At 47.1% G+C, this 27,193-nt stretch overlaps 1 protein-coding gene across 1 annotated transcript; it reads left to right on the top strand.

Moving 5' to 3' along the window:
- The first annotated feature begins 2,247 nt into the window (after positions 1-2,247).
- Positions 2,248-14,484, top strand: AHCY (adenosylhomocysteinase). Its single transcript, XM_047746097.1, has 10 exons — positions 2,248-2,407; positions 6,381-6,571; positions 7,689-7,764; positions 9,253-9,402; positions 10,297-10,409; positions 10,874-11,081; positions 11,170-11,257; positions 11,358-11,475; positions 12,257-12,451; positions 13,572-14,484. Exons 1-10 carry the CDS (start codon positions 2,380-2,382, stop codon positions 13,701-13,703), a joined length of 1,299 nt encoding a protein of 432 aa, XP_047602053.1. The 5' UTR covers positions 2,248-2,379; the 3' UTR covers positions 13,704-14,484.
- The last annotated feature ends 12,709 nt before the right edge of the window (positions 14,485-27,193 follow it).

Below are 27,193 nucleotides of genomic sequence, written 5' to 3'. Positions count from 1 at the left end.
CAACAGGGTAGAGTTGGAATAGATCAATGCATCAAAACAGAGAATGCAGAAACAACCATGTATTTATGGACACTTAATCTGTGATAGCTGGCACTGTTGGCCCCTGGGGTTAAGGGGGCACTAAGTGGCACTGAGAGAACTGCTTACCCATATGGGGAGAAAAATGAAACAGAATTCCTACCTCATACCAACTGCATACATATTTGAATCATAAAACTGTGGGAAGACAATACAGGAGAAATTCTTTACGACCTTGGGATCTGCAGACTTTCTAAAACAAGATAAAAACTTCCTATGGGAAAAGATAAATTTGACTACATTAAAATGAGGAATTTCTATTTATCAAAAAACAGAGAGAGGTTGGGAAGACAAAAAACCGGGAGAAGACATCTGCAACCCATACGATTGGTCTGTATCCAGAATATGCAAAGAATTCCTATTAACTGAAAGGAAAAACAAACCACCTATTGTTAAATGGGCAAGACAACTTTTACAGAGAAAGGATCCCAGATAGAATTCATATAATAAATAGCATACGAGTAGGTGCTCAACCTCATTATTAGTTACAGAAATCCAAATTAAAACCACATGGAAGATCATGTCATACCTGCCAGGTTGACAAAAATAAAAACTGATACCAGGATGTGCTGGTAAGGGGACAGAACAATAACTTTTATCCAAAGTTGGTGGGGTTATAGACTGATGCAACCACTTTGGGAAACAGTTTCATATTATCCAGCTAAGTTGGACATGAGCATACCTGCAGAATGTTAGAGCATTATTATTTGTAGTAGAGAAAACTGGAACAACTCAGTGCCCATCAACAATTTCATGAATTAGTAAGTTGTGATATATTCATACAATGGATTATATGGGAAATAAATGAACCATAGCTACACCATCTACACAACTGACTCAAAAACAATGTTGAGAGAAAAGCAAGTTGCAGAAGAATATGTACAGTCTGATTTCATTTTTACAAAGGCAAAAAACCGGCCAAACTAAACAATGTTGTGTTTAGGGATAGTCACATAGGTAATAAAATCCATTAAGAAAAGCAAAGGAGAAAGAAAGAAAGAAGAAAAGAGAAGAAAAATGATTAAGACAAAATTCACTGTAGCAATAACTTCCAGGTGGGGAGAAGGGGCATGTGATTGAGAAGGGAAGCAGGTGGCTTCTGGCATATGGCAGTGTTTCAATCCACAGACACATGGATCAACCTGACAGAATGGTCCTAACAGCCATGAGTATGGGTGAAATGGCACAGGAAGGAACATCAATCCTTAAAAGCACTAGAGAAAGAGGAAGTTTCCAAGGTCAGAGAAGGAACTGAGTGGACAGGAGTAAATACTGGGAGGAGAGACAGGAAGGAGGAAGGCAAAGGCATATTGTGTGCTGCAGTGGGATGGAAATGCAGGCTGAGGCACATTTGTTGGATTCAGCCAGGTTTCCTGCTGACCTTCCTTGGCTGTAGAAATTTCAGCCAAGACCTGGTGGTACAGGCCACATAGCTGAGAACTGAGTGGGAGCTAAGAAGTGCAGATCGGAGAAAGGGATAACACTGAAAAAGTCTGAAAGGGGGAGGAAGAAAATGGATAGCAGCTGGGGGGATCGGGTGGGGGCCAGGGTTCCTTGAGAGATGTTAAAGGGTCTAAAAGCAAAAATAAGTACATTTTAAGCTATATGCGTGACTGGTACAAATATCATAGTGACAGAAAAAAGCAAGTTGCAGAAGGCTACGTACAGTATGGTACTATTTACATAATGGTCTTAAATACAGAAGGAATTCTATGAAACGTTTAACGATGTACACAAATGCAGTAAAAGGAGTAAAATGTGCGCAAATTTACCTAAATTCAGGACAGTGGTTACCTGGAGGGCAGGGTGGAATTATCTGGGATGTGCTAGGTACCTGACATATTGCAACTTTACGTATAACCCGTTTGGTAGGTACATTCGGTCCATTTTACTAATGAGCAAATTGCGGCTCAGGGAGGTGAGCTGGTTAGAATAGCAGTTTCGCTAGGTTTTGACTATGGATTTCGTGGCGGAACGAATGAAAGAAAGGAAGCCTCAGGTCTGCCCTCAGTACTCTCCCGGAGCTCTCTTCCAGACCCATCACGGGCAAAATCCGGGTTTTTTTCTCAGCTGGATTCGAAGTAGGTTCCGGCCCCTGCCCCCTCCCTCCGCGGCTTTGGGCCCCGCCCCGGACCGCTCAGCACTAGCGGGACTCATGAATATGCAAGATAGAGGAAGATATTTAAAGGCGCCGGCGTCTATCGCAGGTCCCTGCCCAGCGCCGCCCTTCCTGCGCTATCCCGTAGTCCCAGGGCTGGTTCCCTTCGCGTGTGTCCATCACTCTGTGCGGAAACTGCCAGCATGTCGGACAAACTGCCGTACAAAGTCGGTGAGTTCCAGGAGCGCAGCTAGCCGCGTGGGCTCCACATCTGCTGGGGGCCTGTTGGGGAGGCGGCCGCGGGCCCCTCGCGGGGAGCTCTTGGTCCTCTTGAATCTTTGGCTCGGCGCGATCTTGGCTGCGCGAGGCCTTCTGGGGGTTGGAGTTCTCAAGTCAAAGCGAGCCGTTCGTTGGAGGCGGCCGTGGACTACAAGTTCCGGCGTACCGCGCAAGGCCCATTGCCCCGGCGCGGGCTGCGGAGCCGCCAACTGGCGGCGTGTTGCGCCCGGAGGGGGCTGGGGCAGGCGGAGAGCGTGCACCTGGCTGCGGCCTGGGACTGTTGGCACCTGCAGGGACCTATTCCAGGAGGCCAAGATCCTGTCGTCTGGACCTGGATCCCCCTTGGCCAGCTGGGTGGACCCGGACAAGTGCCTACCCCTGTCTGGGCCTCCTGTAGGGAAAGCGAGGGCGCTGGAGTGCTTAAGGCGTGTGCGGGGGGGGGGGGGCGCGGGGGGAGGCCTGGACAGCTAGCCAGAGGCCGGCACTAGTCCACTCACAGGGGACTTTGGGCTCGTTACTCAACCTCTGGGGTCACTCTCCTGGTCAACAGGGACAGTCGTGCAGCGAATCTCGAAGAAAGCTTGGAGTGCTTAGAAAAATCCTTGCTGTCCTGTGGATTAAAGTTGATAAACTGCCAGTGTATTTTGGGCGTTTACTATGGGATGGGCACCACCTTTGACCTTTATTCTACATTAATTCATTTTATGTCACGGTTTTTTAGGGAAGAGACTATTACTTTCTCATTTGTTGAGTATGCGTAGTCACAGGAATAAAGATAGCTTGCTCAAGATCTTACAGCAGGTTGGTGTTGGAGCAGGATATGAACGTAGGCCTTGAAGGCCTCTAAGCACACTCCTTTCACCACTGTGTAATTGAACACACTTGGCGCAAACTAATGAACTCTCAGCACAAACCTGTTCAGGCTGCTAGCAGTTTTTAAAGTAAATTCAAGACACCATTAAACTTGGAGAAAGGCATCAGTATTTATGGGGCACTTGCAGTGTATTTGGTGGTTTGCTTGTGTTTACAAAATAATCTTTGGAAGTAGACTTTATCCCATTATACAGAGGAAGAAACTGAGGCACTAGTAGGAAGTACTTGTAAAGATGCTGTGGAAATAGGATGCCTGGGTGACTTAGTGGATTAGGTCTTAGTGAGTTAGTTGGGCTCAGGTCATAATCTCAGGGTCCTGGGACAGAGCCCGGAGTTGGGCTCCCTGCTCAGTGGGGAGTGTGCTTCTCCCTTGCCCTCTGCTCCTCCCCTCTGCTTGTGCTCTCTTACATAAAATCTTTGGGGGAAAAAAAAGATATTGTGGAAATGGTGGCTTATCAAATAGCCAGTTGTCCCCATGAAACTGAAGCCCAGAGAGGTTAAGTAAAGATCTCATTGGTGCCTGAGCTAGAATGGGGTCATGTCATACTGTGGAGAGATCAGCGGGCAGTAAGTTGGATTATATGAGTCCTAAGTTCAGGGGAGAAGTTTGGGCTGGAAATAACAGTAGAATTGTTGCTGTAGGGAAGGTATTTAAAAGCTGTAATGTGATGAGCTCACCTGGTAAGAGAGAAGAGGGAGATGATGGAGCCCTGAAGGCTTCCAAACATTAGAGTCAGTTATAGGAATAGGAGCCAGGAGGGTAGGAATAAAACCACGGGACGACAGACATAGAAGCCAAGAAAAGAAAGGGTTTCAGAAGGAGGACGTAATTAGTGGGAGCAGTGCTTCAGGGAGAAACATGAACATAGATAATTGACCATTGGATGTAGGATCAGACCAGTCTTGGGAGACCTTGAGAACAAGTTCAGTGGAATAGTAATGTTGCACAAGAAGGTGAGAGGACAGGGTATCAAGCCCCACCCCACAGAAACTGTTCTCTTATAATAAGAATGCTTGGTCTACAGCTACGGAGGAGGAGGACTAGTGGATTGCATGAAGGCAATATGGCATAGTTCTGATTTCTTCTCAATGAATTGTGAAGTGAGGTTATTAGTTCATGAGGAGAGGTGCTAGAGGCTTGGACAGAGTAGGAAAAGAGTAAATTTTTTTTTTTTTTTTTTTTTTAAGAGAGAGAGAGTGTGCATGCAAGAGAGTACACCCACCCAGGCGCCCTGGGAGTGAGAGCCTTAAGCAGGCTCCATGCTCAGCACTCACAACCCTGAGATCATGACCTGAACCAAAATCAAGAGTTGGACACTTAACCAACTGAACCACCAAGGTGCCCCAGCCTAAGGAGAGTAAATTTATTAAGAAAATCCTACGATTGGGGTGCCTGGGTGGCTCAATGGGTTAAGCCTCTGCCTTCGGCTCAGGTCATGGTCTCAGGGTCCTGGGATTCAGCCCCACCTCGGGCTCACTGCTCAGCAGGGAGTCTGCTTCCCCCCTCTCTCTGCCTGCCTCTCTGCCTACTTGTGATCTCTACCCATCAAATTAATAAAATGTTAAAAAAAAAAAAAGAAAATCCTATGATTGCTGAATGTGCTGTGAGATTTGTGGTCTTAGTATGGTTATGATTTTCCTCCTGCTGGGCTCACTGGCTTGGGTGCAGCGGAGGGTTGGGTGGGGGAGTTTTGCCAAGGAGTTCTCAGAGGGAAAGGGGAATCTTCCACTGTGGAAGAAATTGAGAATAGAAGGTGGTGTGGTGAGGGACTGTGGAAATCGGTAGGATTAATGCATTCGAGGTTCTGACCTGATCAGCTTTGCCCTTGTTGGAGTTCGGGCTCCAGAGGGAGAGGATTGGAAAGATGGGACATGGCCAGAGCTGGTTTTGAAATCAAGAATTCCAAAGGAGGGTCAGAATTGGTGCTGGCCTGCCAAGGTGAATGGGTGGGTGTGGGATGGGAGGGTGAAAGGGGAGGGTGTGTGTGTTGAGGCACTGGGGGGAGTCGTTCCTCCCGTGGGGGAGGAATATTTCTTCTCTGAAATTGTTTAGATGTACAGTAGGAAGCAGACTTAGTTTTATTGTTACTATTCTCTGTAGTTCTTTCCCTCCCACCAACTACCTTTTTGGGTGATTGGCAGGACATAAATTTCCCTGAGGATAAAAATCGCCAGGAGTCTCAGCCCTCAGCCTAGAACTCTTGAATCTTTTTTTCCAGGGGAGATTTACAAGGATGCCTGATGACTCTTATCAGGGAAGTTTGTAACCACTGACCTAGGGGATGAGCTGGTGTGGCCTGGGAGAGAGAAAGGGTGAAATTGTTAGAAGAATATTGAGATGGTGAGAGAGCTCATTATAGTATCCTTCTTTCCTGTCTGAGAATTTGGACACATTTGAGACATTTGGGGGGGGGGGCAGAGAGAAGCCAAAATAGAACTCTCATTACTGATGACATCAAAGCCAGAGGGTGTAGATGAGTGTTGAAGTCCGATGATCCTGCTTAGCAAATGGCCAAATTCAGGTACCCTGCAGGTACAGGCAAGGGGAGCTTAGGTACGTCTCCATGTGAAAGAACTTGCTCCCCGCAGGCTGGCTGGCTACTGCTTGCTTGCAAAAGGGAGAGCTTAACCGCGCATGCCCTTCATTCTTCCCAAGTTTACCAATCAGACATGTCACTCTGGCTTCCCCAAGGGCAGAGAGAAGCCAAGAGTATTAGTTACACAGGTGAGTTTACTCCCAGTGGAAAGAAACATCGGTAGTGGGGAAGCAGCATTTTCATATGGTCAGGGAGATCAAGCAACTGTGTTGTAGTGACTCCTTGATTACACGTGTTCTCCCACAATGCTGTAAGCTGTGGTTAGGCAGGGACCATGTCTGTCTGTCTTTGACTGCCCTGTTTCCGTAAATCCTTGTTGTGTTAGTGAGAGTGCAGTGACCAGATTGCTCACTTGAGTGTTTTGTGTCCACAAGTGGATGAGCGAGAATGGTGGTGTTTTGTGGTTGGTGGGAGGAGGTGGCTCACGGAACTCCCCATCCATCTTGGTCCTACAGCCGACATCAGCCTGGCCTCCTGGGGACGCAAGGCCCTGGACATCGCGGAGAATGAGATGCCGGGCCTGATGCGCATGAGGGAGATGTACTCGGCCTCTAAGCCACTGAAGGGCGCCCGCATCGCTGGCTGTCTACACATGACTGTGGAGACAGCTGTCCTCATTGAGACCCTCGTGGCCCTGGGTGCAGAGGTGAGGCCCTCAGCATTTCCTGTGGGGGGTGGGGACGTCCAGTGTGGTGCCCCTGGGGCCCAGTAGGGGCTCCAGGCTTGTCACAGTGTCACCACCCTTTGTGGTGACTGTTCTTACGCATGTTTTTGCCCTGACTGCGAAGATTGTTTGAGTTCCTTCAGTTCACATCCTGCTGACTGAGGAGCTCTGGGTAGGAAAAAACTCAAGGCTGGTGTCCCACTGGGTCATCTAAGGACTGCCTCTCACGGGCCCTCCCAGGGTCCAGTGCCCGCCATGGACCAGTCATGGTGCCAGGAGGATGGGTGTGCTCTCGTTGTTTCAGCCTGGGTTTTAAGTGCCAACGGCTGGCGGCTCTTCCAACCTCTCTGGGAGTTTTGGAGTAAGATGGTTTCCTGAGACGCGGCAGGGAAGAGCAGCCAAAACCAACTAACCAAGCTACCAACCCTCAGTCCTTGGACCTCTTATTTATTTCTCTTCAACGCTCACACTCAGTGGTCTGATTTCATGGCTTTAAGTACTGTCTGTACGACTCCAAAATACTTGTATTAGCCTGGGCTTCTCCCCGCAACTCCAGACTATGTATCCGGCTGTCGCTGTGTCCGTCATCTCCACTTAAGAAATCTAGTAGACATCTCAACCTCAACATGTCCAAACTCATGATTTCCTGTCCCCCTCCTCCTCCTGCAGTCTTCCTCATGTAAGTAAATGGAAACACCAGCCTTCCAGGTTCTCTCCGTCCAAGGACCTGGACTCCTTTTTCTCTCTCCCGCCAGCAACTAACCCCACAGCAAATTCTGTCATCTCGGCCTTCAGGATAGACCCGTCATCACCTCCGCTGCTACCATGGCATTTCTCGTCTGAACTCTTACAGCAGCTTCCTCACTTATCTCCTTGCTTCCTTGTGGAGCCCTTTGCCCTTCCCATAGCACCAGGTGATGTCTTAAAACCTAAATCGGGTTTTGTTAATGCTCTGGCTCCCATCCGCTCACCAGTTGTCCCCAGCTTATGGTTGAAGAGACCCTCTGGGCCTCGTTCCCCCTTGTTCCAGGGCTTTGCTCGATCCCTGTCCAGTGCATGAGCCGTCTGACCAGCAGCCCTGTCTCGTTGGCTCTTCTAGGTGCAGTGGTCCAGCTGCAACATCTTCTCGACCCAGGACCACGCAGCTGCTGCCATCGCCAAGGCTGGCATTCCAGGTGAGTCCTGTTTGCTGCTGAGGGATGTGGGAATGCATAATGGGGCTCTGCTTCTCCCTTTGCTGCCTCACTGACTCGCACCGCAACAGATTTTCCCATGGCAGGGGAGAGGGGTTCCGGTCACAGAATTCTAGCCTAGTGATTTAAGGAAAGAGTTGTTTTGTGCCACTGTCATCTAAAATCCTCTGGGATGCACTTCCTGGCCCATCCCAAATCATATAACCAGGGAGGGTGGGATCCTATGATTGGGAACCACATGATGCTGAGGAGAGGAAGTTCCTTAAAGGAAGATGTACGTCTATTTCCAAAAGAATCAGGGGGGATACTGGGTGGAAAAATAGCCCCAGAGGTCCATTGCCTAGAGTCTGATGGTCTAGGAGGCTGAGGAAAGGCTTCTTCACAAGCTGCTAGAGAAACAGGTACACATCTGCTGGGACTTTGGGAGGAAGTGGTTAGCTCTGATGGTGATTAAATAGGACATTCACAATTCCCTCTAACCAGCCATTGGTGGAGAGAATGGGTGGGGGAGGACCCTTCCAGAGCCTGGACTGGCAGGTCCCCCAATCCTCTGTCTTATTTGGCTCCGTGACCCTTTTCTGGGAGAGGCCTTGTTTTCAAGACCACCCACCATCTGCTGTAGTTCAGGGGAGAGGGCAGCTGGGCCTGCTTGGCCAGTTTCGTTTGCTCACAGGAGATTCACAGGAGCCCAGCATCAGTGTCCCACTCTGGGCCGGCAGTTAGGAGGAGGCCTGGATTCTGGTGCCTGTTCTGGAATGCCCATGTTGTGACCTGGCCGCATCTTAGCCCCTCTCTGGGCATCAAAAATGAATGATGGTAATGCCTGCCTCAGAGTGTTACTGCGAGGAAAAATGAGATGGAGCATGAGGCATTCAAAATAATGTCTGGCACAGAGAAAGTGCTCCACGCACAGTAGCTGCTATTAATGATTTTTTGGCCAGACTTAGCCCAGGACAACCCACCACAGAGACTACTGGGCCCTCAAGTCCTTTCAGTGCAGAATGGATCTTGGATCTTGGCTTGTGGGTCCACCTGAGTGTGGCTCCGTGATCCTGTAGCACTTTGCAGCATTAGGCATTGTGGGTGGGAGCCCTGGTCACTTGTTGCTGTCCCTGTCCTTGGGGTCCAGACAGAAGGGGGTAGGGAAGGAAATAATTATTTCCAGATACCTATATATGGAGGGGCCTTACTTGGTCTCCATCTCACTTAATGAGTACTGTTAGAGGTGAAGAAACTGAGGCTGTCAGAGGTGAAGTGCTTTGTTCAAAGTCCCCCAGCTGGTGAATGGAGAACCAGGATTTGCCCTCAGATCGAGCTGGTTCTTTTCACCGCCTGAGTCCTCAGAGGGCCTGGAGGTGGCTGGGGATGGGAACTCGGTAGGAGATCGCATTGGCTGTGCTCAGGTGGCTGCCTGTAGCAGGCCTCAGTGGGGAGGGTGAGTCCCGATGTACTGTGCCACCCAACCTCCAGTGTACGCCTGGAAGGGTGAGACAGACGAGGAGTACCTGTGGTGCATTGAGCAGACGCTGTACTTCAAGGACGGGCCCCTCAACATGATTCTGGATGACGGCGGTGACCTCACCAACCTCATTCACACCAAGTACCCACAGCTCCTGTCAGGTAAGTGGGGTAGGTGGGTGGGCAGGATATTGGTAGGCTAGATGGGGCCTGCTTGCCCGTGTGAAGGCAGCAGCCCTGGCAGAACTCCACTGCCTAGAGCAGCAGATTCTGTGGAAGATGGGAAGATGGCAGGCTCCTGCAGACATGCTGGGGCCTGGCCTCCTGATTTCTGATGGTGTGGGGCTGAGGTGGTGGGGGGGAGGTCTGGCTAAGGTCTGGTTTGAGGGCTGGGAACAGCTGGGAAGGAGTCAGCTTTGTTAAATCAGGGTGGGAAGGAATGTAGAGGGGTTAGGCAGTACAAAGGCCCTGAGGCAGGAAAGGATGGACTATTCAGGAAACTGAAGGGAAGCCAGTGTGGCATTCCTTTACTGAGGGGAATTGCAGGGTGAGGACGGAGCTTTAATGACGGGCGGATGTGTGAGGACTTAACAGGCCAAGAGAAGAGAGTTTGGCTTGATCCTGAGAGGAAAGAGAAGTAATTGGGTGGTATTAAAAAGATTTCTCTGAAAATATATACATTAAAAATGGCTGCTGGGCTCTGTGTAGAAGATGGGTTGTGGCTGGGAGACCAGGCGAGAGATGATGGTGGCAGGGACTAGGGCAGTGGCAGTTCGAATGGAGAGCTTGGGGATTGCTGGGAGACGGGATCCTTAGGGCTGGTGATGGTAGTGACTTCCCTTGCATGCTGGGCTAGAGGATCGGGTGACTGGTATCAGTCACAGAGATGGGAACCCAGAAAGAAAAGCAGCTTTTGGGGCAGAGATGAGGGATTTGGGTGAGTTGAGGTGTGGGCTCTTTGAGGCTCTTGGGGTTTCATCCCAGAGGCACGGCCATTAATTATCCTTTGGTCAGCCCCTTCCTGGCCTTAGCCTCATGCCCTCCTCTCTTGTCCAGGCATCCGAGGCATTTCTGAAGAGACCACAACGGGGGTCCACAACCTATACAAGATGATGGCCAACGGGAAGCTGAAGGTGCCTGCCATCAACGTCAATGACTCAGTCACCAAGGTGAGTCCGTGGGGCAGTGTCGTGTTCAGCTGTTCATTCCCAGTGCAGCTCAGGAGCAGGCCTCTGAAGAAAGGGAAGCCTGGGAAGGCTGTAGGCCAAGGACTTGAAGCCCTCATTTGACAGGGGGAAAGGAGTTATAATGACTGAGGGTAATAAGTGCATTAAAGAGGGAAGAATTATACAATGAGTTTTAGAGCTAGACAGCCAGAGCTTTAAAGTGAAGCAGATTCTAGGCAATCTCTCTTAGCAGTTGATCCTCAGGAAGCCTTCTAGACTGGCACAGAAGAGCTAGGGAGAATGTCTTGGGCTGATCAGAGCAAGGGGCATATGAGCACATTAGCTGGTGGGGAGAAGTCACAGGAAGTGATGAGCCCAAGCCCCACTAGGCCAAGATGCTGAGAGTAGGCCCGAGGCCCCAGGGCCTTGCCTGCCCCCGTCACCCCTTTGCCCCCTTCTCCTTTCAGAGCAAGTTTGACAACCTGTATGGCTGCCGGGAGTCTCTTATAGATGGCATCAAGCGGGCTACAGATGTGATGATTGCAGGCAAGGTGGCAGTGGTAGCAGGCTATGGCGATGTGGGCAAAGGTTGTGCCCAGGCCCTGAGGGGTTTTGGGGCCCGCGTCATCATCACGGAAATCGACCCCATCAATGCACTGCAGGCTGCCATGGAGGGTATGATAGGGCAAGGGTTGGCTGTCAGCCACTGGGGCCAGAGGGGCAGGGCCACCCTGGATGACCCGTGGACGCCATCTCTGCACAGGCTATGAGGTGACCACTATGGATGAGGCCTGTCAGGAGGGCAACATATTTGTCACCACCACAGGCTGTACTGACATCATCCTTGGCCGGTAGGTGCCAGGTTGGGGGTTGCAGGGAGCGAGGAAGAAGACAGGCTTGGGGCTGCTCTTTGTCCCTGACAGCCTCCCATGGGTTGGCACTCCCCAACAGGCACTTTGAGCAGATGAAAGATGACTCCATAGTGTGTAACATTGGACACTTTGACGTGGAGATTGATGTCAAGTGGCTGAACGAAAATGCTGTGGAGAAGGTGAACATCAAACCCCAGGTGAGAAGCCCCAGCAGGGTGGGCAGATGAAGGCTGAGGGGGATGTGTTTGTGGGCTGGTCACCAAGAAGAGTAGATGAGGGGGCTCTGGCAACCCGGGCAGTGGAACGGGGGAGGACGAGGGCCTAGTTTCAGGGCCACTTAAATCAGAATCTTAGAGTGACACCAAGACATCCCCATATTTTTTTAAAGCTCCCAAGATGATTCTGCTGTGCAGCTAAGGTTGGGCACACCTCCCACTTCGACTAAACATGGAGATCGAGAGAACATGGGATTTGTCCTCAAAATGTCCAGGCTCAAATTGCAGCAACTTAACCCTTTAAACTTCAGTTTCTCTATCTGTGAAATGAGGATAATAATAGTACTTAAATCATGGGGTGGTTACTGGAATCAAATGTAATAATTATATACAAATATATGATTAGTTTGTGTATGCTTTTAACCCAGGGCACATGGCAATAATAATGATAATAACATTAGTTAATACCTACTGAGTACTTAGGGTCTGCCAAGCCATATGTCAAGGGCTTTACACGTGTCAGCTCATTAAATTCTCACAGCAGACCTGTGAGCTCTACAGCTCAGAGCTCCTTAAAAACTATTGGCTCTTACTAATTGTGAGTGCCTGGCCCTGTGCTGGGGGTTGTTCTAGGACAGTCCAGTCCCTTCACAGACGCTGCTGGAGGCAGGAAGGCCTGCTAGACAAGAGGGTAGGATGAGGCAGGGATGGACATTAGGAACAATGTCCTGCCAACCCTCATTGCTGCTCTGCCCACTTACAGGTGGACCGCTACTGGCTGAAAAATGGGCGCCGTATCATCCTGTTGGCTGAGGGCCGGCTGGTCAACCTAGGCTGTGCCACGGGCCATCCCAGCTTTGTGATGAGCAACTCCTTTACCAACCAAGTGCTGGCACAGATAGAGTTGTGGACCCACCCAGACAAGTACTCTGTTGGGGTCCACTTCCTGCCCAAGAAGGTGGGTTTGCATTTCTGCCCTCTTAGGGTCCTCCCAGAGTCCTTCACAGGGCAGAAATCATTCTCTCCATTTATCAGAGGAGGAAACAGGCCCAAAAGCAGGGACTGACTCCCAGAGAGTGGCTGTTGCCCCTAGGGGAGCTGGCCTTTCCCTAGAGTGCGTGATCCACGAGAGAGCAAAGGAGGAAGCTTCAAGTGCCTTTTAGGACCTAGTCTCCAAGTCCTACAACATCATTTCTGCTTTATTCTATTCATTGGAAGTGAGTCACTCAAAGAGCGAGGAATTGGCTCTACCTCTTGAAGGAAAGGATATTACGAATTTATAGACAAAGAATTTAAGGATATATTGTAAAACAGTTAACAGCCATTTTAACCTAAAAGGAAACCCTTGGTTATATAACAGAGAAGTCTAAGAGTCAGACAGTGGACCTAGGGATTCATCTTCCTCTGTGTCTTGGCTGTTCTCTTCTTTAGATTCACTTCACTTGTCAAATAGACTTGCCACTGACTCACGAGCTGAGACCGATACCCTCCCTGTTTAAGATTCCCTCCCCTGGGCTCTCAGGTGGCTCAGTTGGTTGAGCAACTGCCTTCCACTTGGGTCATGATCCTGGGGTCCTGGGATCAAGTCCCACATCGGGCTCCCGGCTCCATGGGGAGTCTGCTTCTCCCTCTGACCTTTTCCTCTCTCATGCGCTCTCTCACTCTCTCTCAAATAAATAGATAAAATCTTAAAAAAAAAAAAAAATTCTCTCCCTGTTTAGGAATTAAAGAATCCCTGTCTCTGTCATAGAAAATATGTTCTGTTCATAGATAAATTCCAGAGCAGTGTTTGGTAGTTGCTTGGGTTGGTGGAGGGTGAGGAAGGAGATGTAGTCAATGGTCTCACCAGGGCTACTTGGAGGGGGTATTTTGCGTGGTTCCCTCTTGAGGAAGGGGAGCTGGGCAGCCAAAAACAACACATCCAGTGAGGCTGGCTGTGAGGATAGAATGAGGTAATATGTGTAACATGTATGATGGATACTTCAACAGAGTAGTTCTTGTCTCTCTTGGTAGCTGGTTGCAGGTAATGGGTCCCAGAGCATGACACTGATTCTAGATCTTCCTGTATTTCTCTCTAGCTGGATGAAGCAGTGGCTGAAGCCCACCTGACTAAGCTGAATGTGAAGCTGACCAAGCTGACTGAGAAGCAGGCCCAGTACTTGGGCTTGTCCCGTGATGGTCCCTTCAAGCCTGATCATTACCGCTACTGAAAACCAGGCCTACTGTTTGCCTTATAGCTGCTGGCCTTGCTGGGGTCCCACCTCTCTTCCCCAAGAGCAAATGGCACCAACTTTGAGATAGGTTTGTTGATGTTCCCCATTGACTCCCCAGAGCTAGTCACTCCATCTTTGGCTGGTGCATCCCTCATACTGTTCTAAAAGTGTGGCAGATGGAATTGAGAAGCCCCTTCTCAAGCCCTGGTCATCACAAGTACATAGGAGATACCCACAGGAAACCATGAGCTCAGGGGTTTTGGAACTGCTCAGTCAGTCCTTACTTGGGTTGGAAGTCAGCAGTGGTGGTCACAAAGTGCATGCACTTTACCATCTAGGCCCTCACCTGGCCTGGGGACTTTACATATGTTCTTAGTTTACTGATTCACTGGTTCCTCAGCCCATGACATGAGAATGAACTGTATCAGAGAGCTGGAAGGAACTTTTGGGAGTTTGATGTCCCTGAGAACCTACCTTAGTGCTGCGGATTCTCTTGTTTAAGAGGTTTCACAGAACAATGAGGTTAGTACTGTCAGTTTCTATTTTACACAGGTTAGAGTATACTGTTAAGGGAGAGCAAGAAAAAGAGAAGTGACACCCAGAGGTTGAGAGGGGCCAGAGAATCCTAAAAGGAGGCATAGATCTGCCACCTCTTTGGAACACAATGGTTCCTGTCACAACCCTGGATCAAAAAGATTCATTTGGTTTATAATGTTTAATGTTTATAATGTTAAAAGACAGCAGGAAGATGGGTAAATAAAAATTTTGGTGCCTAAAAGAATTCTGAGCCTTTATTATACAGATAATCCACAGCCAACAATAAATGCCGTGGATAAGAAGTAATAGTTGACTGCCAATGAAGATGAGGGTTTGTTTGCAGTGTGGGGTGGGGTGATAAAGCCTGCAAGCAAACCCTTGGACTTGGAAGAATGGGTAAAGTGAAGAGAGAATTTGATCTCCTGAGGTATGTGCCTTGTAAGCTTACATGTTTTTTTAACCTAATCTATCATTTAATAGGTGGATTTAGCCCATTTATATTTATTGTAATCTCTATTCAAATTTTTTCATCTACCTTATTTTTTTGTGTGTTTCATTCATCTTTTCTTTTTCTCCCCCTTGATACTTTGGGTTGATCCAGTGCTCCTTGGGGGAGCTGTTATTTACTGAGCATCTATCTACTGGATGCTAGGTGCTTCATTATTGATTTTCTTTATTCTCATAATAAGCTTAGTAATAATGTTACCCCACCTTTATAGTTGAGAGTGGAGACTCAGATTAAATGTCTTTCCTAAAGTCCCACAGTTTATAAGAGGCTACTTATAGGAAATTGAGGTCCCTCCTATTTGCTGAAATGGTCATATATTGAACTCTGTGCTGGTCCTGGAAGTCAAGAACCCACCTGGAAAGGGTAACTGAAGACTATTCTATGGGTCATTCACTGGATGGAGGGCCTGATGGGGATATTGGGATGTTTGAGATCTGACTAGCCTTCTGGGATCAAGCTAGAGGGAGAATACACTTACAAAACAGCTTTGCCATCTCCTGGCATTTCTTTTTCTCTGCCCAGCTTTAGAGTTCAGTTCCTGGCAGTAGTAGGAGAAAGGCACAGGGAAGAGGTAATGCTTGAAATGGATTATGAAAGAACTGGTGAATTTTAACGGGAGGAATTGAAGGAAAGGGCATTCCAGGCAGAACAGCTTAAGCAAGTGTGAGTTGAGGGGATGGGTAAGGATAGAGTTGTTCGGCTGTAATTTAGGAGAAGCTATGAGATAAAGGGCTTGAAAGGTGGCCTGGGGGATAGGAAGGATAGACTTGGAACACTAAGACGAGACCTCTGGTTTTAATCCTTGAGCCATACAGACTCCTGAAATGTCCCTACTTGACTGAACATTCCACAAATGTGGTTTGTTCATTTCTGTATTCTCGGCCTCCAGCTATGAGGTGGTATTATTCCCATGTTACTAATGAGGACGGGTTCAGAGAGGCCAAATGGCCTGACCCTAGGTCATACAAACATTATTGCATATATGATAGGTCTCTACTGTAAATAATTTTACAAATTTTCATACTTCAATGATTACCAGTAACAAATGACATAGGACCTACTTCTCAACTGATTGTGACACCAATGGTCAAACATCCATTACCATGCCCACTGCTGTTTCTTGTATACCTAATTGTTTATCACATATTGTGCTAAGAAAGTGTTTATTCCTCATGATAACCTCGTAGGGGCTTGGCATTCCTGTTCGACAGATCAGCAAACAGGCTCTGAGAGGAACCATGAGAGTGAACTGGCCTTTGTACTAGGTAGGATTCTGAGCCCCAATCCAAGCCTTATCCATACCCCAGGACTTCCCAACATTTGGATCAGTAATGGAACTGTAATACAGATCCCCCTAAAGGTAAGACTTCCACCAGAAAGTGCTGCCCCCAGCAACCCCCTCAGCAACTCTACCGTGGTGGTCTTTGGGACAATGACTTCTCAGTGGAAAAGAGGGGCAGGCCGCTGTTCATCTGAGTCAGAGAGTTAGACACTTAAGCTCACAAGGCAGTCATGCTGCTCCCTCCAAGAAGCCCTGTGTGTAAGCACATTCCCTTCCCTCAAGTCCGCCTCCTCCCAGACCTAGGAAATACCTTTCTAGAATTCCCTTCTGTGAGATCCCCGCGCCCCCAGCCCCGACCTCCAGTCTCCCAGGAGTTCTGGTTTCTGGTATCCAGGCCTTTCCTTTTTTTTTTTTTTTTTCCCTTTCGTCTTTGGAAATGTCCTGCCAGTTCTTAGAATCTTTCTTCTTAAAAAAACACTGCCTCCTACACTATATATAATGCATCTTTCAAGCAACATCCTTATTAAGATATAAATGTACACTTGTAGGAATGGGAATGGCCTCAGGTAAACTCAGTAAAACTACACTGTGTATTAAAAAACAACCCTCTCCTCTTACATCTGGTTTCAGCCTTACCTCTGATCTCAGGTCTGCTAATCTGTCACATGTGTAACATTGACCTGGTACCCACAATGAAAGATGATGTGTCTCGTATGTCCCCAGTCCCCACTCCTGATGTCTGGGCTCCATCATCAAAGCTTCATGGGGTAAAAAAGGAATTGGCTGAGGGTTCTGTAACACCTAACCTGGCCATGGCTGTCTCCGTCCCCGCTTCCCCCACAGGAAAGGGAGAAAGGAGTTAAGGCCTTTGGAGGCTGGGTGGGGGTTGTGGAGCAGGGGCTGGGGTTTGAAAGAACGAGACATGGGTCTGCTGTTAACCCACCACGTGACTTGGGGCACGGACAAGTATCTACCTCAGGTGGCTGTTTTGAGGGTCAAATGATATAACATGTATGAAGAGTTTCATGTCAAATTTTAAGTGTGTCAGGGTGCCTGGGTGGCTCAGTGGGTTAAAGCCTCTGCCTTCGGCTCAGGTCATGATCCCAGGGTTCTGGGATTGAGCTCCGCATCAGGCTCTCTGCTCAGCAGGGAGTCTGCTTCCCTTCCTCTCTGCCTGCCTCTCTGCCTACTTGTGGTCTCTTGTCTGTCAAATAAATAAATAAAATCTTTAAAAAAATTTTTTAAGTGTGTCAAGTACAGTGGGTGTGAGGGAGCAGTTTTGAGGGCAGAGAATTTAGAATACTTGGAAAATTAGACAATACTATAGAAAAATCATAGGCTCTTAGAACCAGGAAGGGTCTTAGAGCATCTGTAGAGCCAAATCCAACATTTGTATGTGGAGAAGTGGAGGCTCAAAGAACTTAAGTGACACATAAAGTCATCCTGCAGATCCAGGTGTCCAGCTTGCCTCCAGATAGAGCTTTTCCCTGGATACCAGGCCCCTCTGCTCACATCCACGTGGTGGCGGGGCCCTGCAAGGCTAGAGGTGCTGGCATCCTTTTCAAGTCCTGTTGGGGATAAGTAATGAGCTTGGAGGGGTCGTGTGGGCCTGTTGATACCAGTGGGAACTAGAAGCGGCAGCAGGCAGGGGTCACCACTGCTTTGGTGGGGGTTCAACGTTTCAGGAAACCTCAGGAATCCAGACTCTTATACCTGAGACCTACTCAGGACTACCCCAGGGGACGAGACTAGGAAACCTACTTGAAGTGATGGAGGCAGCCAGGGGTGCTGATGTGATCCAGGCCTTGTCAGTCAGCTTCAGTCTGTTCCTCATCTATCAGCTCTCCAAACTGGCTCAAGGACAGGCACGTGGCTCAAGTAGGTCCAGACTCAAATGCAGGGCTTTAGGACTTTTACTGGAAATCTGGTGTGTGCAATGTAGAACATTTCCCAACAGTGACCCCAGGACCCTGCTCTGGGCTGCCTGGACCCAGTGGGAGCTGCGCTCATTCCCAGATTCCTCCAGGACTACTGCTTTCTCTCCAGGCTGGAGGAGTTACGATCTCACAAGGGGCCCAAAGACCCCAAGTACTAGGCACTGGGCTTTTCCCGACAACTGCCATAAGTATAATTGGCACCTAAGTCCACTCTGCCCAGCACCCTAGTGGGCTGCCTGCACTCACATTTGTTCTCATACTTGTCCTGTCACCAGGGAGAGAAACAGGTGGGTGGGAATATACACCTACAGTGTGTCCAACAGAATGCCTTGCTTCAGCATGACTCTCCGTGGGGACCTGTGCCTGCCTTTTTTTTTTTTTTTAAAGAGTTTATTTATTTATTTGACAGACAGAGATCACAAGTAGGCAGAGAGGCAGGCAGAGAGAGAGGAGAGAGGAGGAAGCAGGCTCCCTGCTGAGCAGAGAGCCCGATGCGATGCGGGGCTCTATCCCAGGACCCTGGGATCATGACCTGAGCTGAAGGCAGAGGCTTAACTCACTGAGCCACCCAGGTGCCCCTGTGCCTGCTTTCCTACTAACTGCTGGCTTATGTGTAACTCCAGTAAAGCCTTTTCCCTAACCCAGTGGTTCTTAAACCCAGTGTGCATCAGAACTATGTAGAGAGCTTATTGAAACAGATTGTTGGGCCTACCCCCAGAGCTCCGGATTCAGTAGGTCTGGGATTGGGCCCTATAATTTGCATTTCTACAAAGTTCCCAAGTGATGCCTATGCTGTACAGCGATCATTGTACAGTTTGCCTCTGTGCCTGTTGCAGAGCAAATGACAAGGGCAAAAGAGACCTACCTGTCCTGAAAATGAAGAAGAGGCACACTCTTCAGTGGGGCTGCCAGGCTTGATAAGAATATAAACCCAGACCTGCTGCTTTGCCCCCACTAGGGGGAGCCTACCTGAGGGGGACATCACCACAGAATTGGGGGACAGAGTGACAATTCCGGAGGACCTGAATCTAAGCTTTATGCTAACTAGAAATACCTTCTGGACTTCTTAGGGAAGTGAACAATGACAAAGCTGTCCCTGGCAATTTCAAGAGTCCTGCTGAGGTGGAGGAGAAAGAAATGACACCAGGTTGTAGGAAAATAACAGAGAAAATGGGAAAAGACCTTGGGGCTGCATCTGCTATAAAGTGTTGGCTCCAGGCAGATAGAATCTCATACCAGGCTTGCAGAGGCTTAGTGCTTAAGATGGGCCGGAAGTGAATCAGCGGTGAGATGTAAGGTCTACGCACGATACTTAGCCCATCTGAGCCCCAGTCCCCTCATTTGTCATACCTACCTCAAGAAGTAAATGTGGGAGCTTGGTATCACTCAGGCATGAAGTAGCTGCTCAATCAATTGTCACAGTTAGTGTGATATTGTGCTAATTGCAGAGCACATGGCCTCAGGCTCTGAGCAGCAGCTCTGGGTCTGTGGCAAAGGTGAGGAAACAACCTTAGAGGCATCCTGGAGAGAGTGGGTAGGTCTCAGGGCCTCCAGAGGTATCAGCAAGTGCAGGAGTCCATGATTCTGGCTTGAGTGAAACTACTGAGGATTACTTGGGGTATTGGGCCTTCAGGGGTGGTGGGCGTGGGGGATGCTCTGTCAGATGGAGATCAATTAATTCCCAGATCATTTAAAATGGGAAAACAGACTGCCTTGGGATTCCAAAAGATCAGCCCTTGGCTCATCAGTGAATTAACTGTCCCCTTTCCCTCCTTAAGCCCCCCAACACCCACTTTATTTCCCAGTTCTCCAGGTGCAGCACTTCTGTCCCTTCTCACCAGGCCCCATCTCTATTTTTCCTTTGCAACCTCTGACGTGCATACATATGCAGAATTCCATATGTTGATAGATACTGGGATAGATAATGGGAGGGGAAAAGAAAAAAAGAGAAGAAAAAATAACAAAATAACAGAAATTGAGAAAACAATCCCCAGGGTGCCTGGGTGGCTCAGTTGTTAAGTGACTGCCTTCGGCTCAGGTCATGATCTCAGCGTCCGGGGATCGAGCCTCACATCAGGCTCTCTACTCAGCGGGAAGTCTTCTTCTCCCTTTCCCACTCCCCCTTCTTGTGTTCCCCCTCTCTCTGTGTCTCTCTCTGTCAAATAAATTAAAAAAGAAAAGAAAAAAGAAAACAATCCCCATTTGCAATTGCATCAAAGGGTATAAAATACCTAGGAATAAATTTAACCAAGGAGATGAAAGACCTGTACTCTAAACTGTAAAACATTGATGAAAAACTGAAGATGACACAAACAAATGGAAAGCATTCCATGCTCATGATTGGAAGAACAAATATCATTAAAATGTCCATACTACCCAAGAAATCTACAGATTTAATGCAGTCCCTATCAAAATACCAATAGTGTTTTTCAGAGAACTAGAACAAACAATCCTAAAATTTGTATGAAACTACAAAAGACCCCAAATAGCCAAAACAATCATGAAAAAGAAGAACAAAATTGGAGGTATCATTGGGGCGCCTGGGTGGCTCAGTGGGTTGAGCCGCTGCCTTCGGCTCAGGTCATGATCCCAGGTCCTGGGTTCGAGCCCCACATCGGGCTTTCTGCTCAGCAGGGAGCCTGCTTCCTCCTCTCTCTCTGCCTGCCTCTCTGCCTACTTGTGATTTCTCTCTGTCAAATAAATAAGTAAAATCTTAAAAAAAAAAATGGAGGTATCACAATCCTAGATTTCAAGGTATACTACGAATCTGTAGTAATCAAAACAGTAAGGTGCTACATAAAAACAGAAACAATGGAACCAAATAAACAGCCCAGGCATAAACCCATGATTATATGGTCACTCTTCAATGAAGGAGGCAAGAAAATTCAACGGAAAAAGAGTCTTCAACAAAGGTGTTGAAAAAACTGCGTAGTTACTTACAAAGGAATGAAACCAAACCACTTTCTTAAACACACACACACACACACACACACATGCAAAACCTCAATGTGGATGGAAGACCTAAATGTGAGACCTGAAATCATAAAAATCCTAGAAGAGAGCATGGGCAGTAATTTCTTTGGCATCGGCCATAGCAACATTCTTCTAGATATGTCTCCTGAAGCAAGGGAAACAAAAGCAAAAATAAACTATTGGGACTACATCAGAATAAAAAGCTCCTGCACAGCAAAGGAAACAGCCAACAAAATTAAAAGACCATCTACTGAATGGGAGAAGATATTTGTAAATGACATACCCAATAAAGCGTTAGTATCCAAAATATATAAAGAACGTATAGAACTCAACAACAAAAAAACCAATCCAATTTTTAAAATGGGCATAAGGGGGCACCTGGGTGGCTCAGTCGTTTAAGTGTCTGCCTTCAGCTCAGCTCATGATCCCAGGGTCCTGGGATAGAGCCCTGCATCGAGCTCTGCATCGGGCTCCCTGCTCAGCGGGAGGCCTGTTTCTCCCTCTCCCACTCCCCCCTGCTTGTGTTCCCTCTCTCGCTGTGTCTCTCTGTCAAATGAATAAATAATATCTTTGAAAAGAAAAAGTAAAGTAAAATGGGTATAAGACATGAACAGACACATGAAAAGATGCTCAGCATCACTCATCATCAAGGAAATATGAATCAAAACCACAATGAGATATCTCACCTCACACCTGTCAGAATGGCTAAAGTAGAAAACACAAAAAACAAATGTTGGCAAGGATGTGAAGAAAAAAGAACCCTTGTGTGCCATTAGTGGAAGTGCAAACTGACGCAGCCACTGTGGAAAACAGTATGGAGGTTCCTCAAATTATTCAAAATAGAATTACCACATACTCCACTAATTCCACTACTCAGTATTTACCCAAAGACTACAAAAACACTAATTCAAAAGAATATTGCACCCTTATGTTTTACTGCAGCATTATTTCAAAAGTCGAGTTATGGAATCAACCCAAGCATCCAGCATCCATCAATAAATGAATAGATAAAGAAGACATAACACACACACACACACACACACACACACACACACACACACACCAGAATATCACTAAGCCATAAAAAGAATAATATCTTAGCATTTGCAACAACATGGAAGGATCTAGAGGGTAAAGTGCTAAGTGAAATAGGTCAGTCACAGGGAGATAAATACCACATAATTTCACTCATATGTGGAATTTAAGAAACAAAACAAAAAAGAGACAACCCAGGGGCATCTGGGTGGCTCAGTTGTTAAGCGTCTGCCTTTGGCTCAGTTCATGATCCTGGGGTCCTGGGATTGAGCTGAGTGAGCCCCAGGTCAGGCTCCCTGGGTCAGGCTTCCCTCAGTGGGAAGACTGCTTCTTCCTCTCCCACTCTCCCTGCTTGTATTCCTTCTCTCGCTGTTTCTCTCTCTGTCAAATAAATAAATAAATAGAATCTTTATTTCCAGAAAACAGCCTCTTGACTGTAGAGAAAATGTGGTGGTTAACAGAGTGGAAGTGGGTGGGGAAGGATGGGTGCAACCAGTGAAAGGGATTAAGAGTGCCCTTATTTTTTTTTTTTAAAGATTTTATTTATTTATTTGTCAGAGAGAGAGAGGGAGAGAGAGCAAGCACAGGCAGACAGAATGGCAGGCAGAGGCAGAGGGAGAAGCAGGCTCCCTGATGAGCAAGGAGCCCGATGTGGGACTCGATCCCAGGACGCTGGGATCATGACCTGAGCCGAAGGCAGCTGCTTAACCAACTGAGCCACCCAGGCGTCCCTAGAGTGCCCTTATTTTGATGAGCACTGAGGAATACATGGAATTATTGAATCACTATAGTGTATACCTGAACCTAATATACCACTGTATATTAACTATACTGGAATTAAAATTTTTGAAAAATTAAAAAATAAATTGGACTGAGATTGAATTTTTATTAAAATGTAAAGGATACACACACACACACACACACACACACACACACACACACACACACACACACAACTTTTCCCCAAAGTCATAAGGCTCTGCTTTTTGATTTGGGGAGGATCAGTGCACCCAAAGGCTTGCAAATGTGATCTCACCAAATTAGGTGACTTGGGGAAGTTATTTTTTATCATCATCATTATCATTATATTAGTTTTTCTAGCAGTTGTCTTTTATTTTTGTTCTGGCAGTTTATGCAGCCATTGGGTCCAGGAATTCTAAAGAGGAGTTCTGGAGAGTGTGGAGACCTTCAGGAGCTTAAGGAATGAAGCTGTCCGCTGGGCTCCCCAGGCAACAAGGAGGCACCACCATTATCATCATCATTGTCATCATCACCACCACCACTAGGTGGTGCCACCTCCCAGATTCTACAGCTCCCATAGCCAGTCGGGAGAGCTGGCAACAGCTACAGTCTCTCTGCGGGCCATTAGGAAAAAGCTTTCTGGAGTAAACATAAACATTTGATGGTTTTTACCAATAAAACAAAGGCTATTCCTGCCCCACCCTCAACCCCGTCTACACACACACCCCACCCCCAGGAAGAGAGAGATGAGCAAGTTTATTTCAGACTAATCTGAAATTTGCTACAAGTGGTTTGGCTAATTGAGTTAAAATCAAATTCCTTTCTTCACTTAATCCTGCCCCCCTCACACACAGAAATTAGATCTTGCAGTTAGAATCCTCTATATAGTTTCTATTGCATGACTGGGGGGTAACTTCGCGACAGTGGGTGGAGATGTTACATCTGTGGCTGTTCATACAGATGAAGGAATTTACAATAAGGAGCCAAAGATTGCCCTTAGGTTGGTCTCTGGTCCAGAATCCAGGAAGGGGTTTGAGGCCCTGAAGGCCATGGTTTTTGAAGTCTATTATTTCTGTAGAACCATAAGCTTCAATTTCTACTTTTAAAAACATTGAAGACTTTTAGAAGATGTAGTAAAAACTTGCAGGTTTCAATGTGCGATGCACTAGATTTTAACACATTGGCAGATTTAGATTTAAATAAAGTTAGATTTAAATAAAGTTTAGATTTAAATAAAGATTTAAATAAAATATCAGATTTAGAAATAAATTATTTGCTGTTTCTCTTTAATAGAAGATTGTTCAGAGATCGCAGGGTGAGTTGTTCAAACCTTTTGCAATAACTTCTCTGTGTGAGTTAGATCTTTGTCAGTACTGTGCAACCAAAACAAGACAGAAACAAACTGGTTGCTGAGGCTGACCTAGGGGGCAACTGTTAATCTTGATTCCCCGATTTCAAATTTTTGTGTGCATCATTATCACGTTTTACTAACTTAAAACTGCTTTAATGTGTATTATATAATGAGGATTCCCCCTTAAGATTTCAACTGAGGAAGGGTACCTCTTTGAAATTAAAGCAAGGCAAAGTAAACCATCGCTTCAGATTGTATTATTCAGATTATGACGCAGAATTTCTGGGGTTGGAAGTATCCTGCTAATAAATCTGGAGTCCAGCTCTCTCATAGTGGCCAGTTGCAGGTTTTACCCCCCCAGCAAGTCTGTCTTTGATTTTCTCTTGGAGAATACCCTTCCTCTGTTACAAACAGTGTTTGTGAGACTGTTAATTGAAACAGACCACGTGTTCCTGGGCACCATTTCAGTTCAATCAGATCCTCTCTCCTGGGAATTGAAATTGCAAGAACTGAAGTGGTTGGGGCTGACTTGTCCTGTGGTCTTGCCTCGAAGACAATGTCTACTGGTTTCTTTGACCTGGCTTCCTTAGCAGCCCTTAGGGTGCTGTCCTTTCTAAGGCCTGTCATATGGCTTTTCCTTTGGTTCTTTCAGGTTTCCCCAGTTCACTCCAGTAGATTACTGCCCAGTCCCTCCCCCCTTTATTTTTTGCTTAGACTAGGCAGAATTATTTCTGTTGTTTGCAGTCATAACACTGTGAATGATTTTGCAAATGGGAAAGTGGCCTCAAGAAGCCAAGGAGCCTTGAGTAGCCTCAAGAAGTCAATAACTTGTCCAAGGCTCTATTGTGAAAACTTTGGGCCAAGTTGAAGGCTCTACCCTGGAGGAAGAAATTATTATCAATCAATAACCACGAAAGCAGAACAAATCTTCCCAGGCCAGAGTTCACCCTGTGGGTGTATGAGAGAGAGAAAGAGGATGTGTGTCTGGGTCCAGGGGGGAGAATGAATGAATAATGGTGTGTAAGTTGGGGAGCGGCAGATCCTACAATGCTGGAATCGTTAAGTCTGAGCCACGGATGTGTTTCGGTTCTGGTCATTCAGATAGGGTTTTGCAGAAGCTCAGAACCATGTTATCAGGACCCTAAAGTTTGAGGGAGAATTCTGAAAAGGTGGAGGAATCTTAGGATCTCAAGCTGAAGGAGCACTTGGGTACATTATTAATCTACCAGGGATCTGAGGCAACAGAAGCGACAACTGAGAGTTTGAGGGAATAGGCCACATATGCTAACAATGGTTCTAGCCTCTTATAAGGGACAATGGTCATAGTGTTCACAGAACCTGGCACAATGCCTGGCACATAGTAGGTGCTCAACACACATTTGCTAAATGAGTGAATGGGTTGGTCTTCCATGTAGTTGTCTAGCCCTGTAGCCAAGTGATTTTGTCACTAATGGACTGGATCTTTGGCTTTTCATACCTGGCCTCACTCCTAGGGGCCAAATGGTGCCTGACCGGTGACCAAAGTCTGGAAAACACAGGAGCAGCAGCTGGAATATGTTCCCAGGGTTCTCATTACTGATGACATTTACTCAGTGGCAGCTGTGGTACAATGAACAAAAGGTTCTTGCCCTATGGGTTTGTAGCCTAAATAACAGAACCAAACAAGCAATTGAAAGCTTTTCTCTCTGCGTGTATGTGTTTCTTGTCTTTTTAAGGTACAGGAAGCATCAGTATCTCAGATTTATAATGAGAAGAGTAAAAATGATTATTTCCCTTTTTACACACGAGTAAATGGAAGCCCAGAGAAACACAGAAACTTACTCCATGCGCAGAACTGTCACCAGCCTAGCTTGGAGTGCCCACCTTTTTTCTTGTGCTCTATTCAGGTGCCTCCTGCTCTATCCAATCCAGGGCCTGGGGTTTGCCTCCTCCATTCCCTACTGGCTATATCACTATAGGCACAACCTGGTTCTCTAGTTGGGAAAAGGTCCTTGGAAAGGAGGGAGTTTTAAGACATTAGAAAGATGGAAGGTTCCAAGTAGACAAGTGGGCCAGGAGAGGTGGTTTCATCTACATTCGTCCTTGAGTCTCATTATCCTCATGTCTAAGGACAAAGAAACATGGTATTTATCAGGGCTGAGACAACTACTCTACATTAGTCTGTCTCATGGGATCTTTCTTGTGCACAGCCCCTTTTTTTTTTTTTTAAAGATTTTATTCATTTAGAAATCTTGCCCTTTGCGATGACGTGGATGGAACTAGAGGGTATCATGCTTAGCGAAGTAAGTCAATGGGAGAAAGACAACTATCATATGATCTCCCTGATATGAGGAAGTGGAGATGCAACATGGGGGGTTTGGTGGGTAGGAAAAGAATAAAGGAAACAAGATGGGATTGGGAGGGAGACAAACCATAAGAAACTCTTAATCTCACAAAACAAACTGAGGGTTGCTGGGGGGAGGAGGGTCTGGAGAGGGGGGTGGAGTTATGGACATTGGGGAGGGTATGTGCTATGGTGAATGCTGTGAAGTGTGTAAACCTGGTGATTCACAGACCTGTACCCCTAGGGCTAAAAATACTTATATGTTTATAAAAAAATTAAAAAAATAGTTATTTTTATCTGTGAAAAAAAAAAAAAGATTTTATTCATTTATTTGACAGAGAGAGATCACAAGTAGGCAGAGAGGCAGGCAGAGAGAGAGGGGAAGCAGGATTCCAGCTGAGTAGAGAGCCCAATGCAGGGCTTGATCCCAGGACCCGGAGACCATGACCTGAGCCGAAAGCAGAGGCTTAACCCACTGAGCCACCCAGGTGCCCCTGCACAGGCTTTTTCAAAATCTTCTTAGGCAACCATTGTTTGTTCCCTCCTTTTTCTTGTTTACATTGATTTCTTATTGGAAGAGCTCCAGTTGCTGGGGAGCACCGATAGGTGACAGCTCAGTTTTTCTCCCTAGTGGCAGGGATATCCCCCAGCCATACAGTGCAAAGTAGATGATGTCATCTGGAGCCCTTGCCCCTCAAGTTTCCATATGACCCCTGACCTTGGCTGGTCCTTCCTCATAGACCCTGTTCCCACCTCCACCCTCTCTTCCCCTAGTATCCCAGGTGCTCTTGCTTTAAGGG

This window comes from Lutra lutra, chromosome 9 (genome assembly GCF_902655055.1).
Source record: "Lutra lutra chromosome 9, mLutLut1.2, whole genome shotgun sequence".
Lineage (NCBI taxonomy): Eukaryota > Metazoa > Chordata > Mammalia > Carnivora > Mustelidae > Lutra > Lutra lutra.
This window is presented reverse-complemented; position numbering and strand designations above follow the sequence as displayed.

Coding starts and splice junctions, on each gene's coding strand:
- AHCY (XM_047746097.1), top strand. CDS start 2,380: ATGTCGGACAAACTGCCGTACAAAGTCG. Junction 6,572..7,688: donor TCGTGGCCCTGGGTGCAGAG/GTGAGGCCCTCA, acceptor TGGCTCTTCTAG/GTGCAGTGGTCCAGCTGCAA. Junction 11,258..11,357: donor ACTGACATCATCCTTGGCCG/GTAGGTGCCAGG, acceptor ACTCCCCAACAG/GCACTTTGAGCAGATGAAAG.